General features: G+C 40.8%; 1 protein-coding gene across 1 annotated transcript in view; it reads left to right on the forward strand.

Moving 5' to 3' along the window:
* Positions 1-15034, forward strand: part of Homer1 (homer scaffold protein 1) — a 107934-nt gene that overhangs the window by 80549 nt on the left and 12351 nt on the right. The window contains exons 6-9 of the mRNA XM_004651657.3: positions 4281-4316; positions 5821-5977; positions 12341-12451; positions 13789-13869. Coding sequence (XP_004651714.1) covers positions 4281-4316; positions 5821-5977; positions 12341-12451; positions 13789-13869 — 385 coding nt within the window. The remainder of the gene's footprint in view (positions 1-4280; positions 4317-5820; positions 5978-12340; positions 12452-13788; positions 13870-15034) is intronic.

The raw sequence follows: 15034 nt of genomic DNA on the forward strand, positions 1-15034 counted from the left end.
GCTTCCATATAAGAGGAATTGTTTGCCTTTAAAAGGACAACTTAGGGCTGGAGAGATGGCTTTGCAGTTAAGGTTCTTGTCTACGAAGCCTAAGGACCCAGGTTCGGCTCTCCGTTCTCCATATGTGAGCATAAGATGGTGCAAGTGTGCAAGGTTGCACATGCACGTAAAATGATGCATGTGTCTGGGGTTCAATTGTAGGGGCTGGAGGCCTTGGAGCGCCAATTCTCTCACCCCCTCTCTCTCTTATAAAAGAATTACAAAAAAAGAAAAGAAAGAAACAGAACCCCAGACCTTGAACTGTTGACTATATCAATAGCTTTTAAGTGGCGCCAGCTAGAGCTGATAGGCTAATGTGAGGACATGCAGCCCGAACGTGGTACACAAGTAGATTTAAGTCAGTTGGGAAGTGAGAAGTCAAGTAACTCAGCAGGCCACCTGGAGATCAGGTGGTATTGTTAAGCCATTCAGGGGTGGTCTCACTCCTGGTCCCAAGAAGCATGTTGAGGAAAAAAGCCCTTGCATCCCGTATTTTGATCCTCTTCTGAAAGTCAGTTCTGCATAGTTGATGTGCTTGAAGAGTACAGATAAGGGCTTATGATTCTGGATTCTGACGACTGACCCAAAATTCTGCAGGCCTGGGAGAGACACCCTTATTAAACTGTGCAAGTGACCACTCAGAGTTATTCCGGGGGTTCCTAAGCACAGTGCTCATGCATTAGGCTCGTGTTTTGTTAGTCTATTGAAGTACTTATTCCTCTTGATTCTGTGTAATTAATGGAGTTTAATACTTTCCCCCAGAACTTTGACTTTAAATAAAGGGAAACAAATTCTAGTTTAAAGAAACTTTCCAGGAGTGTTTTGAACTCCTTCTAGATTTGTTGCCAGCAGGAAGCTGGCTGTTCCTTTCTGAAGGGAAACTTGACTGAGCAGTCGCAAGGAAAAGCCATTCTTTTGCCCTTATCCCAGCATTCAGACATGAGGTCATGACAGTGCTTCCATGCTATGTCCCACTAGACAGTTTCACTTTCTTTGTTGATACTGTACAACTTTCAACACCTATAATAACCTGTATAGTATCTGTATAGCTCACTCCCCACAGAGGACCTCAACTCTGTGATGCTGCGAATAAAACTGAGGCCTCATACATGCAAGGCAGGTGCCAGTTTCCATCATTCTTGTTTTTTTTTTTTTATTTGTAGTTTTTTAATTTTTTTAAAGCTAGGGTCTCACTGTAGCCCAGGCTGACCTAGAACACACTCTGTAGGCCCACAGCAATCCTCCTACCCCAGTCTCCCAAGTGTTGGGATTAAATGTGTGCACCACCAAGCTCAGATCTTTTTTTTAAATAAGTATTTATTCCTGAAAATGTAAGATGCTGACTTAAAAATTTGGTTTCAGAATTAATTCAAAGTTATCTGCTAAGTATTAATCTGGTAGAAAAGAAGACAGTGTAAAGTTAAATATTATAGAAAGGAACCTTTTTTAAACAATATGTAAAATATTAAAATTTGCCTAGAGAGAGAGGGAGAGAGAGAAATATGAAATACATCTGAGAACTCACATGTAGGACATCTTTAGGATATGGTATTTATTGAAGTTGAAATTGTGTAAGCCATCCTATTAGAAGCACTTGGGCATTTGATGACAAAAAGAATATATAAAAAGAGAAGATAAGGAAGACTGGCAAAAGTATGTGCCAACTTTTATTTCACTGTGTGCCCTAGAAGTACAGTTCCTCAAGGGACTACTCAAAGTAGAGGAAGCAAGAATGTCCTCTAACAGAGTCAGAGTTACCAAGTGATAAAATGTGATTAATATTGTGAATAACCAGAAGAACATATGTAGATTTACCTTTGAATCAACTATATGAAAATGTAGGGAGGTGGCTCAGTGAGTGGTTAAACTCACTTGATTGCAAAGCCTGCCACCCTGTGTTCAGTTTCCCCAGTAACTACATAAAGCCAAATGCACAAAGTGATGCATGCATCTGGAGTTCATTTGCAGTGGCTAGTGGCTGTAGCACACCCATATTCATTCATCATTCATTCATTCTCTCTCTCTCTTTCTCTCTTTCTCTCTCACACACAGATTAAAACAGTTTAGAAACACAAACAGTACTGAACTGTTCTCCTGTAAGGAAAGTCTAGTCTTTTCTTACTCAATACAAGCATCATCTTTTCCCCTGGATCTTTCTAGTTCATGATTGGTTGTGTCCATAGACGTGAGACCCATGGATATGCAACCAGGCTGACTACTGTATTTCCTGCTTAGACAGGCGTGACTCCTCTGCTGTGGTGTTAGTGCGGAGTTCAGTCATTCTCCTCAGGTGTTAAACTAGCATTATCTGGTGTGTAGGGTCAGGAGGAGTTGCTAGATAATTCTTCTCACTGTTCTGGTACCTGGTCACCCCATGGTCTTTCTGTAGTCTCAGTGTCCCTATGGTGGGCAGCTGCTGTGAGCTTTGTGGTAAGGACAAAGCAGGGTTCTGGGTGTCTTTGTCCCCTTACATCCTGTGCACCCTGTGTCTCAGTGACACTGCTCCCCAGCCAGCAGCAGATAAATTTGGCTTTGTGGATTTGAGGGTGTGCTGTAGCGGTCTCCTGCCCCTCTCCCAGGGGGTGGAAACCTGGCTCCAGGACTACTTTCTCCTCTTCTTGAAGTTGGAGAGTCTTCCGAGCAACAGTAGGTCCTTACCTGTGTCCGAGGAAGTAGGGGTGACAGGACTTGGGATGACCTTCTCCCAGAAGGGCTTTGGTTCCACAGAGAAGAGTCCAGGCAGGCTTTGTGGCCTTCTTACAATAAGGGCCTCTCCCTTAATCCAGGATCCTCTCTTGCCTCCCTCCCTTTCTCCAGTCTTTCTCCTGAGCACCTGATAAAAGTCTGTGGTAAAAGCTTCTATTGCTTCCAGGAGTCTTAGAAGTACTTTTGATTTAAAAGAAGAAGAAGAAGAAGAAGCAGGGGCTGGAGGAATAGCTTAGTTAAGGCATTTGCCTGCAAAGCCAAAGGACTCAGGTTCGATTCCCCAAGATCCACAAGAGGCCACACACGTCTGGAGTTCATTTGCAGTGGCTGGAGGCCCTAATATGCCCATTCTCTCTCCCTCTCTCTGTCTCTCTCTTTCTCTATCAAATGAATAAATAAATAAATTTTTTTAAAAAAAGAAAAATACTTTTGATAGCTGTCCTGCTTACAAACAAATGCCATTCCAAGCATGAAATCCCAAAGTTTTATGAACATACATAGAAAAAAAAAAAAAAAAAAATCAATGGCCATTACATTTACCTGGATTTAACAATAGTGTTCACAGTATTTGAGGTTGTATCCTAAACTTGATTCTCCTTTAGTCTAAGTAATAACCAAATATGAAGAAAGTCCCAGGATGAATTTAAAAAATGTGCTAACTTCAGTGGTCATATCTTTTCTTATAAAGACATCAGCTATGTGAGTCAGGCTTACCCTAGTGATCTTATTTAACCCTCTTTAAAAACTCCTACCTCTAAGTATAGTCATACCATGAAGCCCTTGGGGATAGAGCTTCAATATATGAATTTAGAGAATGTCACACAAATGATCCTATAACACACAGAAGTGAAAAACTAGTCAGAAATGTAGAGATCGTCGAGGGTGACACTGTCCATTAACACTTTCTGCCATAATTCTGTATCTTTGCTGTCCTATGTGGCCATTGACTGTGTGAAATGTACCTAATGAGATCAAGCAGCAGAAAATTCACCTTTAATTTTAGCAACTTCAATAGTCACATGCACCTAGTAGCTATTTGGATAATACAGATCTTGACTAGTCTCCATAGTTAACATGAAAAACCAAAGTTGAAGAGATGAGTGCAAGCTCACATGTTTTGATGAAATTAGTAAAGGAACATTTTAAAAAATATTTTTATTTATTTGTTTTTTGATAGAGTTGGTGTGCCAGGGCCTCCAGCCAACTGCAAACAAATTCCAGATGCATGCACCCCCTTGTGCATCTGGCTAACATGGGTCCTGGGGAATTGAACCTGGGTCCTTTGGCTTTGCAGGCATATGCCTTAAGCACTCCCTTCAGCCCAGTTAGGAACATTTTTAACTTTATATTTTAAACTAACTTTATATTTGCAGGAAAGTTACAAAACCTTCACTTTCCCCATATACCTTTAACCTTGTTTTCATTGATGTTGTCTGACCATAATGTAATTGTCAAATGAGAAATTAACGTTCATGTAATAATACTAACTAAAACCTCAATTTTTACTAATGACCCTTTCTTTTTTCTTTGTACAGTGCTGGGGATCGAACCCAGGGACTCTCCCATGCCAGGCAAGTGCTTCTCACTGAACTGTATCTTAGTCTAATGTCCCATTTCTATTACAGGAACCTATCCAGAGATCCCACACTGTATGTAATTGTTATTTTTTAGTTTCCTCTGTTCTACCCCTTAGTCTTATCTTTACATTTTTAAAGTGTTTTGATTAATTATTTTGAACATTATGTTTAAGTTTGGGTTTATATGACATTTTCTCCTTATTTAACATCCTGGATTTTGATTTTAAGAAAATCATAGGAAGTGATCAGGGAGTTTATGATGGGTACCTATCTTAAAACTAGTGATTAGCATTAGAAAGTCTGGTGATAGAAGCTTTCTTTATTAAAACTACTATAAAATTTCATTCTGTAAGCTTCTCCTCTGTGATGCACAGATGCATTGCTAATAAGTTGCTGGGCTGAGATTAGAAGAATTTCACTAGTAGGAATAAAGTTCAAGATTGACATAAGAGAAACCACCTTTCAGGCTGGAGAGATGGCTTAGTGGTTAAGATGTTTGCCTGTAAAGCCAAAGGATCCCGGTTCAATTCCCCAGGACCCATGTAAGCCAGATGCACAAGGGGTCGCATGCGTCTGGAATTCATTTGCAATGGCTAGAGGCCCTGGTGCACCCATTCTCTCCCTTTCTGCCTGTGCTTCTTTCTATCAAATAAATAAATAAATAAATAATAATACATATATTTAAAAAAATAGAGAAGCCACCTTTCTCTTTCAAATGAAGCAGATCTTTCTACATTGAGAAATTAGAAAGGAATTATCAAGAGAGAGTTCTTCCCCCAGCCAAATTATCTTTGTAATAGAAAGTAGCCTTGATTGAGATATATAACCCTAGGTAACTTATGATGTGAAATATAAAAAAAGAAAAAGGAATTACTATTGTCTTTCATATATGATTTCAGAATTATTACTAGAAATTAAGTTATTAGAACCAATTTCTTGGTCTAGCATATGATTAAGTCAGCTTATTACAATCAATCGTTGTATATGAGATCATTTTTAAAATTCTGAATAAGATGATATAAATCATTAATTTCAAAAGAAATACTATACTACATGCCCTAAATCTTTCTGTCATTTAGGCATCCTTATATGTTAAGGGATGAAATTGTACTGTAGCTTAGATGTCCACATGGCTAGATATTGTTTTAAATTTGGGGTTTAAAAAATATTTTCCAGGTCAGCCTGAGCTAGAGTGAGATCCTACCTCGAAAAACAAAACAAAAATTATTCTTCTAAAGAGAGTGGATGGTTTCTGTTGCAATGAACGAGAGAACCATTCCATGATAAGACTAAGACTTAAATACATTTTTTATTTCTTCACTTACTTTGTCCCCCCCCCCCCCAAACTAGGAACATTTCAGTGAGGTATTTGTGTTTCTATTCTGGGGGTTGTCTTTGAACACATTCTTTGACTATAAGCTCAGTAACAGAACTGAAAACTGTTGTCCACTGAGAAACTATTTAGTGTAATAGATAGAATTTTCTCATCTTATTTTAGTTCAGCAATCAGCAAACACTGGGAGGCTGAGCTGGCTACCCTCAAAGGAAATAATGCCAAACTCACCGCAGCCCTGCTGGAGTCCACTGCCAACGTGAAACAATGGAAGCAGCAGCTTGCTGCCTATCAAGAGGAAGCAGAGCGCCTGCATAAGCGGGTACGTGCAGGAGTAGGGTGACGCAGAGATAACGGTTTCCTTGACAGAAGAAATTTGCAGGGAGATCCAGCACATGGCCATCTTCTGGGATATTCATTGTTTGGCAGAACATATATATGAATTGTGTTTGAGGTTTGTTGGGTTAAGAAAACTTTTCCCATAGTTTAATGGGAATGAAGATTGTGTAGCTTTTGAAATCAAATGAGCTGATTGTAGCCCAGTTGTGCCATTTTAGCTGTATCGACTTTGGAAAGTTAATCCTCTTTCAGCTCAGGATTTTCTCCTGTAACATAAGAATCATGTATGGTCTCTGGAATCCCTTAAAGATTAACATGGGGGCTGGAGAGATGGCTTAGTGGTTAAGCGCTTGCCTGTGAAGCCTAAGGACCCCGGTTTGAGGCTCGGTTCCCCAGGTCCCACGTTAGCCAGATGCACAAGGGGGCGCACGCGTCTGGAGTTCGTTTGCAGAAGCTGGAAGCCCTGGCGCGCCCATTCTCTCTCTCTCCCTCTATCTGTCTTTCTCTCTGTGTCTGTTGCTCTCAAATAAATAAATAAATAAATATTTAAAAAAAAAAGATTAACATGCACATTTGTCAGTTACAGTAAGTCAAAACCACATTCTGCCTGGGCACAGGAATTCTAAAGATATTCCCAGTTACTTGAGGCTATGGTGGGAGACTTCTCGAGCTTTCCTAATCTCAAGGCCAGCCTGGGCAACATATCAAGATTCCATCCTCAAAGCATATAGCCTGTACAATTCCTGTCAGTTGAGCAACTGGAGTGGTAATATAGTTGCCTTGACTCAGTAAGTTGCAATGAGTCAATAAACTGCTTTTATGATTTTATTTTATGTTACTAACTTTAATGAAGGAACAGTTTAAAAATATAGGTATAAATTATTAATACTAGAGGGCTGGGAATATGGCTTGGTGAATAAAGTACTTGTTACCTAAGCATGAGGACTAGAATTTGTATCTTTAGCATCCACATAAATGCTGGGTGGTTGCCTTCTTGTAACCCCAGCACTCAGGAGGCGGAGACAAGATCCCCAGGGCAAGCTGGCTGGCTAGACCAGCCGAATCAGTGAATTCAGAGAGACCTCCTTCAGGAACTAAGCAGAGCACAAACAAGGAAGGCGCTCTCTTGATTTCCGGCCTTCACACAATTGCACACACATGCACCAATACACTTGGGAGTAAACATGAATGCTGCATATATACACATACAAAAAATGGTAATGGAGATTTGAAACAGAAAATCAGAAATCCTAATATTATTATCAGCAGCCAAATAAGCAGATGTCATTAATGTCTCTTTTTATAAAAGATGCCAAGTAATGAACTCCACAGACAATAGGGAATAGGTTTAGTAATAGTGTGACAGAGATGGAAATAGGGATCTCTCATTATCTGTATTTCATTCCTAAGTAAATATCATCCTATTCCTATGTATATAAATTAATGTTCAATTTTGAAAGGTAAAAAGTATAGGGAGCTCTGTTTAAAGTGATGTGAATATACTTAAAGCAATAGTGAACCGTACCCTTTATGATTAAGATAATTATTGCAGTCAGGTTCACATTCCTGGCAGAAAACACCTGACCAAGAGCAGCTTATAGGAAAAAGTGTTTATTTTGGCTTACAGACTCAAAGGGAAGGTCCATGATGGCAGGGAAAATGATGACACGAGCAGAGGATGGACATCACCCCTGGCCAACATAAGGTTGACAACAGCAACAGTTGAGTGTGCCAAATACTGGCAAGGAGAAACTGGCTACAACACCAATAAACCCGCCCCAACCATACACTGCCTCAAGAAGGCATTAATTCCCAAATCTCCATTAGCTGGGAACCTAGCATTCAGAACACCTAAGTTTATTGGATACACTTGAATCAAACCACCATATTCTGCCTCTGGCCTCCATAAACTGATAACCATCCATGATGTGAAAATGCAATGCATTCATCCAACTTTAAAAGTCCCCATAGTATTTATCAACCCTAATGATGTTCATTCAATCATTCCCATAGTCGGAGATCTTTTGCTTTTTTTTTTTTTTTTCTTTTTTATTTGAGAGCGACAGAGAGAGAAAGAGGCAGAGAAAGAGAGAGAATGGGTACTCCAGGGCCTCCAGCCACTGCAAATGAACTCCAGATGCATGTACCCCTTGTGCATCTGGCTAATGTGGGTCCTGGGGAATCAAGCCTTGAACCGGGCTTCACAGGCAAGCACTTAACCACTAAGCCATCTCTCCAGCTCCGGAGATCTTTTAACTGAGCAATAATCCCCCCCCCCCCTCAAAAAAAAAAAAAACCTTGAAAAATCCATAATGGCACAGAATAAACACTCACACTGCAAAAGATGGCATAGGGCATAGCAATACAATACTCAACAATACAAAATTTAAACAAGGCAAACATCAAACTCTGTAGCTCCAATTCCAACAATTCTAACCAGTAACAAATCTCCAAGTCCCATAATTCTAACCAGCCACAAGTCTCTGGAGTTCCAATTACACCCCTCCAGCTAGGCTACTCACAGTCCTGGAAAACTTCATCTGAGGCTAGCAGCTCTCCTTGGCAGCCATCCCATAGTCCTGGCATCTCCATTGGGTCTCCACGCAGGTAATCCAGCAAACCCAATTGCCCATGGTTGTTTCCAAAATGCAAAACCACGTTGCAAATTCAATAACATTCTCTTTCCTGCATTTCTTATACTTCATAATACCAGGTGGGCTACCGATTTGTTAATCCAGGGGGGAATAAAGCAGACTTTGAAGAACAGCACACTTCTTCAGCATTCAGGCCCCTTCAAAAGAGTCTGCACACTGGCAAAGGGAAACTGGCTATAATACCTGTAAGCCCGAAACCGCCTCCTGGAGGCGTTAATTCCCAAATTTCCATCAGCTGGGAACCTAGTCTTCAGAACACCTAAATTGATTGGAGGACACCTGAGTCAAACCACCGCATCCCCATAAGCCTGCCCCCAGCATACACCGCCTCCAGGAGGCGTTAATTCCCAAATTTCCATCAGCTGGGAACCTAGTCTTCAGAACACCTAAATTGATTGGAGGACACCTGAGTCAAACCACCGCATCCCCATAAGCTTCCCCCAGCATACACCGCCTCCAGGAGTCGTTAATTCCCAAGTCTCCATCAGCTGGGAACCTAGTATTCAGAACACCTAAATTTATGGGGGACACCTGAATCACACCACCACAATAATTTTTGTTATGTTTTTATCGCAATTAAAAGCCACCTTATGGGACTGAAGAGATGGCCCAGCTGTTAAAGGTGCTTGGTACGGTGTTTGCCTGTCACATACAAGGCCCTGGGTTCAAACCCAGACTGAAAAGAAAAAGAAAAAAATGCTATTGGGAAAAGATGATACATGGGAATGTTTTGAATGGGGATGTCACACAATGAAAGACTATGTGTTAGCATTTGCAGAATAGGTAAAAACAGATAGAAATTATAATTTGAGTCCACTGGGAGGCCTGGGTAATAGTCTGTACAGGAAGTATATTAGTGCAAGAGTAGAAAGTGATGTGAGAGGTATGCCAACTGAATGTAAAGGGTAGTTCACTGGTAAGTTTAAGGAACAAAAGTATGTCCAAGCCGGGTATGGTGGCACACCCCTTTAATCCTAGTACTTGGGAGGCAGAGGTAGGAGGAGTGCTGTGAATTCAAGGCCACCATAGACTATATAGTGAATTCCATTCCAGGTCATCCTGGGCTAGAGTGAGGCCCTATGTCGAAAAACAAACAAACAAAAAAAAGGGTGGGGAGGGGTTTAGACGTTAAAGTTAAGGTGCTTGCCTGTAAAGCATAAGGACCTGAGTTCAATATCCTACTACCCATGTAAGCCAGATGCACAAGAGGGCGCATGCATCTGGAGTTCGTTTGCAGTGACTGGAGGCCTTGCTGTACCCATTCTCTCTGTCTGTCTCTGCCTCTTTCTCTGTCTTTCTGCCACTCTCAAATAAATAAATTAATTAAAATGAGCTGGAGAGATGGCATAGTGTTTAAGGCGCATGCCTATGAAGCCTATGGACCCAGGTTCAATTGTCCAGGTCCCACATAAGCCAGATGCACAATGGTGGCACATGCATCTGGAGTTGGTTTGCAGTGGCTAGAGGCCCTGGTGTAACTATTCTCTCTCTCTCCAATAAATAAAATAAATTCTTTAAAAAAGTTTTTTAAAAAATTAAAGTATTTTCCTGATAGTGTAGAATTTTATTTTATTTTTTTTTTCTGAGGTAGGGTCTTACTCTAGCCCAAGCTGACCTGGAATTCACTCTGTAGTCTCAGACTGGCATCAGACTCAAATTCTCCTATATTTGTGCTGGGATTAAAAGTGTGTACCACCATGCCTGCTAGAACTTTTTATATTCTGGTGAAACACACTTTGGGAAGCTGGTGTGTGTAAAGAACTGTGATAGGTGTGTGTGTGCATTTGTATGGGATTTACATCTGTATTGAACTTTGGGAAGCTGGTGTGTGTAAAGAACTGTGATAGGTGTGCGTGTGCATTTGTATGGGATTTACGTCTGTATTGAACTTTGGGAAGCTGGTGTGTGTAAAGAACTGATAGGTGTGCGTGTGCATTTGTATGGGATTTACGTCTGTATTGAACTTTGGGAAGCTGGTGTGTGTAAAGAACTGTGATAGGTGTGCGTGTGCATTTGTATGGGATTTACGTCTGTATTGAACTTTGGGAAGCTGGTGTGTGTAAAGAACTGATAGGTGTGCATGTGCGTTTGTATGGGATTTACGTCTGTATTGAACTTTGGGAAGCTGGTGTGTGTAAAGAACTGTGATAGGTGTGCGTGTGCATTTGTATGGGATTTACGTCTGTATTGAACTTTGGGAAGCTGGTGTGTGTAAAGAACTGTGATAGGTGTGCGTGTGCATTTGTATGGGATTTACGTCTGTATTGAACTTTGGGAAGCTGGTGTGTGTAAAGAACTGATAGGTGTGCGTGTGCATTTGTATGGGATTTATGTCTGTATTGAACTTTGGGAAGCTGGTGTGTGTAAAGAACTGTGATAGGTGAGCGTGTGCATTTGTATGGGATTTACGTCTGTGTTGAATTTTGGGAAACTGGTGTGTGTAAAGAACTATGATAGGTGTGCGTGTGCATTTGTATGTGTGTAAAGAACTATGATAGGTATGGGATTTACATCTGTATTGACTCGTGGGATAGAATAACTTTTAAGGACAGAAAAATATCAAGTCCAGCAGGGCGTGGTGGCGCATGCCTTTAATCCTAGCACTCGGGAGGCAGTAGGAGGATCATCGTGAGTTTAAAGCCACCCTGAGCTACATAGTGAATTCCAGGTCAGCCTAAGCTAGAGTGGGACCCTACCTCAAAAAACAAACAAACAATATATGTGTGTGTGTGTGTGTGTGTGTGTGTGTGTGTGTGTGTGTGTATCAAGTCCAGTAGTTGGGCCTGGTGGTACATGCCTTTAATCCTAGCATTCAGGAGGCAGAGGTAAGAGGATTGCTGTGTGTTCAAGGCCACCCTGAAACTATATAGTGAATTCCAGATCAGCCTGGACTATAGTGAGACCCTACCTTGAAACCCCCCCCAAAAAAAGCACAATTACTTATATTTCAAGTCCTAATTGAAACTGTGTTGCTCTTTCATTGAGCTCAGAGTAAATCCTACTTGACTAAAGAGCTGTTACCTTTCCCATAGAGGCACTGTTTATGTGAATTCATTGTAATAGTTAATGAGTTAGATTGTATTTTTAAGCATATCTTTCTTTTTACCTTCTCTTATATTTTGGACATGTATTTGGGAAAAAAAATTCAATTCTGCAAGATGAGTTTTCAGTACCCATATTTTATTTGAAGACTACAGATGGGGAGGGCAGGTGGCAATATCTATATTTAGTATATTTTCAGAAAGAATTTTCAGCCGGGCACAGTGGCACACACCTTTAACCTCAGCACATGGGAGGCAGAAGTAGGTTTGTTGTGAGTTCAAGGCCACCCTTAGACTACCGAGTGAATTTCAGGTCAGCCTGTACTAGAGCGAGACCCTACTTCAAAAAAAAAAAAGGAAAAGAAAGAAGACCTTTATTCACTATGGGAATTCTCTATAATGATAAATCACTTGTTTCCCTAACCTTTCCCTAATCAAGCATGTAAAATATTGCCTTTGTTCTTTTGTCCTTATGTTAAATACACATCTTCAAGTTATCTATGTTATGCTTAGTAGCTTGATAGTTCTCAAAATTAATTGTCATGTAGTCATCCACAATTCATTATTCACTTACTGGGAGCCTGCTGTGTCTTCAGCAAGAAACCTTTGAAACTGCTGCCTAATTTGCCCTGGGTTCTCTTTTAATTGTAGGTCACTGAGCTTGAATGTGTTAGCAGCCAAGCAAATGCTGTGAATACCCATAAGACAGAACTCAATCAGACAATACAAGAACTGGAAGAGACCTTGAAAGTAAAAGAAGAGGTATTTACCACTGTTCAATGCTCTGTAACCCAGCTAATCTTTGTGTGTGACATGAGTCCACGGCAGACATGAAGGTGTCTAGGGAGCATTTTTCTTGAGTGTGCTGAGCCTGTTCATGCCTCTCCTTACTGCTTCATTTGTTGCTGTGAACACGGTGGATCATGGTAAGGCACTCAGTCTGAGAAACTGCCCATGACTTCTGTATGAGAGTTGTTTTCACAATATCAGTAGAGAACCACTAGATGTTAATTTTGTGTGATGTTACCTTCTTTGGTTTCCAGCCAAAAAACATTTGAATCCCTTGGGAAAGAATTACATCTTAGACTTAAAGCCATGTTAAACTAGTGGTCAGATACTCTCAGCAGAGCTGGGCAAAGCCATCATGTTAGACTTGTTGCCGGAGGTCATTCTGAGGTCAGCGTGGTGGTACACGACTACAACTCCCATGGGAGACCAAAGCAGGAGAGGCTGAAGTTCCAGGCCACCCAGTCAGCGCCACATAACGAGTTCAAGAGCAAACTAGACTGTGGCGAGACCCTGTGTCAGAAATCAACCTGAAAAGCTGGGCATGGTGGTGCACGCCTTTAATCCCAGCACTTGGGAGGCAGAAGTAGGAGGATCACCGTGAGTTCAAGGCCACCCTGAGACTCCATAGTGAATTCCAGGTCAGCCTGGGCCAAAGTGAGACCCTACCTTAAAAAAAAAAACCTGAAACCCCATTATGTTCTAGGCAACATACCTATAAAGATACTCATTCCATCCCTAGGGCCAGAGCAATGGCTTAGTGGTTAAGGCACTTGCCTGCAAAGTCTAAGGACCCAGGTTCAGTTCCCTAGTACCCACATAAGCCAGATACACAAGGTGGTACATGAATGAGTTCATTTGTGGTGGCTAGAGGCCCTGCTGCACTCATTCTCAATCTCTCTCTCTCTCTCTCTCTCTCTCTAGTAAATTTAAAAAATATCTTTTAAAAGATACTCATCCCTCTAAAAAATAGTAAAAGAATATTCTTTTCTTTTAAAGATTTATTTATTAGAGACACACAGAGAGAAAGAGAGAGAGAGAGAATAGGCATGCCAGGGCCTCTAGCCACTGCAAACCAACTCCAGATGCATGGGCTACCATGTGCATCTGGCTTACATGGAACCTGGAGATTTGAACCTTGGTCCTTAGGCTTTGCAGGCATGCACTTGAACTGCTAAGCCATCTCTCCAGCCCAAGAATATTCTTTTAATTATTGTTTTCTAAGAACTGGAATAATAATTTCAGAAGAATTAGGCCCTCCCTTTCCTTCATATAGTTTAAATGTTGTTAATTATGCTGCTTTACCTTTCTAGGAAATAGAAAGATTAAAACAAGAAATTGATAATGCCAGAGAACTCCAAGAACAGAGGGACTCTCTAACACAGAAACTACAGGTGAGCCCCAATGAATCATTGATTCATTCTGCATAAAAAGGTATCAGTCATGCTTTCACATAGTAATGACTTTTTTCCTGAGACTTCATTGTTGTAGATTTTAGTCCGTTTTCTTTTCTAGTACCTCTGGTTCATTCCTCACTTTTGGTTTTTCAAAAATTATAACTTCATTTAAGTAGTTTATAAACATTGCCGGGCGTGGTGGCGCACGCCTTTAATCCCAGCACTCGGGAGGCAGAGGTAGGAGGATCGCCGAGAGTTCGAGGCCACCCTGAGACTACATAGTGAATTCCAGGTCAGCCTGAGCCAGAGTGAGACCCTGCCTCGAAAAACCAAAAAAAAAAAAACATTGATAGCTATTTATACGTTGTTGTTAGTAAGTTAGTTTGGAAAGCTCTACTTCTGCAATTAAATAGTCCCTGAATTTAAGGGGAAATTCTCAAGTGGATTTCATTCAGTTTAGGAACTCTACTCATATTTTGTACACTAAATTAATGTCTTAAATTATAGCAGACACTATGCCTTAAAGGAACACAAGTTAGTGGTTAGTGGGTTTTCCTCCTATCTCAATTAAATTTGCTCCCTTTTTTTCTGCATAAGTAATCTGCTTCCTGATGCTAACTCATACACACACACACACACACACACATATCCTGTGAATATATAACATAGACATAAGAGAGGGAAGATTTTACAGAATTAATTGCCAAGTCTTCTCTTGCCAGCTCAGGCTAGCTTCCTCAGAGAGGGTCTGGAACTCTGGAACTACTTTGGACTAGAAATAAAGTATAGAATTTGGCAAAAGGCATGATAAGGGGAACCTGAAAGCCCAGGATTGGAATATAATAAGAATGAGCAGCATTTGTCCAGCACTTGCTAACCACTTCACCTGTATTATGCATTTAATCTATGTAACGGTGAAGAAGCTGAGGCTGGGAAACATTAACTTGTTCAATCTGTATTTAAATGGAGAGAGGGAAAACTTCTAACACCCCTGTCTTCAGCTACCAAACGGCAGCAGTAGGGACCCTTCATAAAGAAAACAGGTTCCTTGCATTAAACATTTTCCTCTGCCTCTCCTCTCACTCACTGGTTTTCAACAGGCTGGTAAAATGAGACTGCTGGTTTGGGTTTGTCTTGTGAAGTGATGTTTTTACATTTTAAT

Source organism: Jaculus jaculus, chromosome 14 (assembly GCF_020740685.1).
Source record: "Jaculus jaculus isolate mJacJac1 chromosome 14, mJacJac1.mat.Y.cur, whole genome shotgun sequence".
Classification (NCBI taxonomy): Eukaryota; Metazoa; Chordata; class Mammalia; order Rodentia; family Dipodidae; genus Jaculus; species Jaculus jaculus.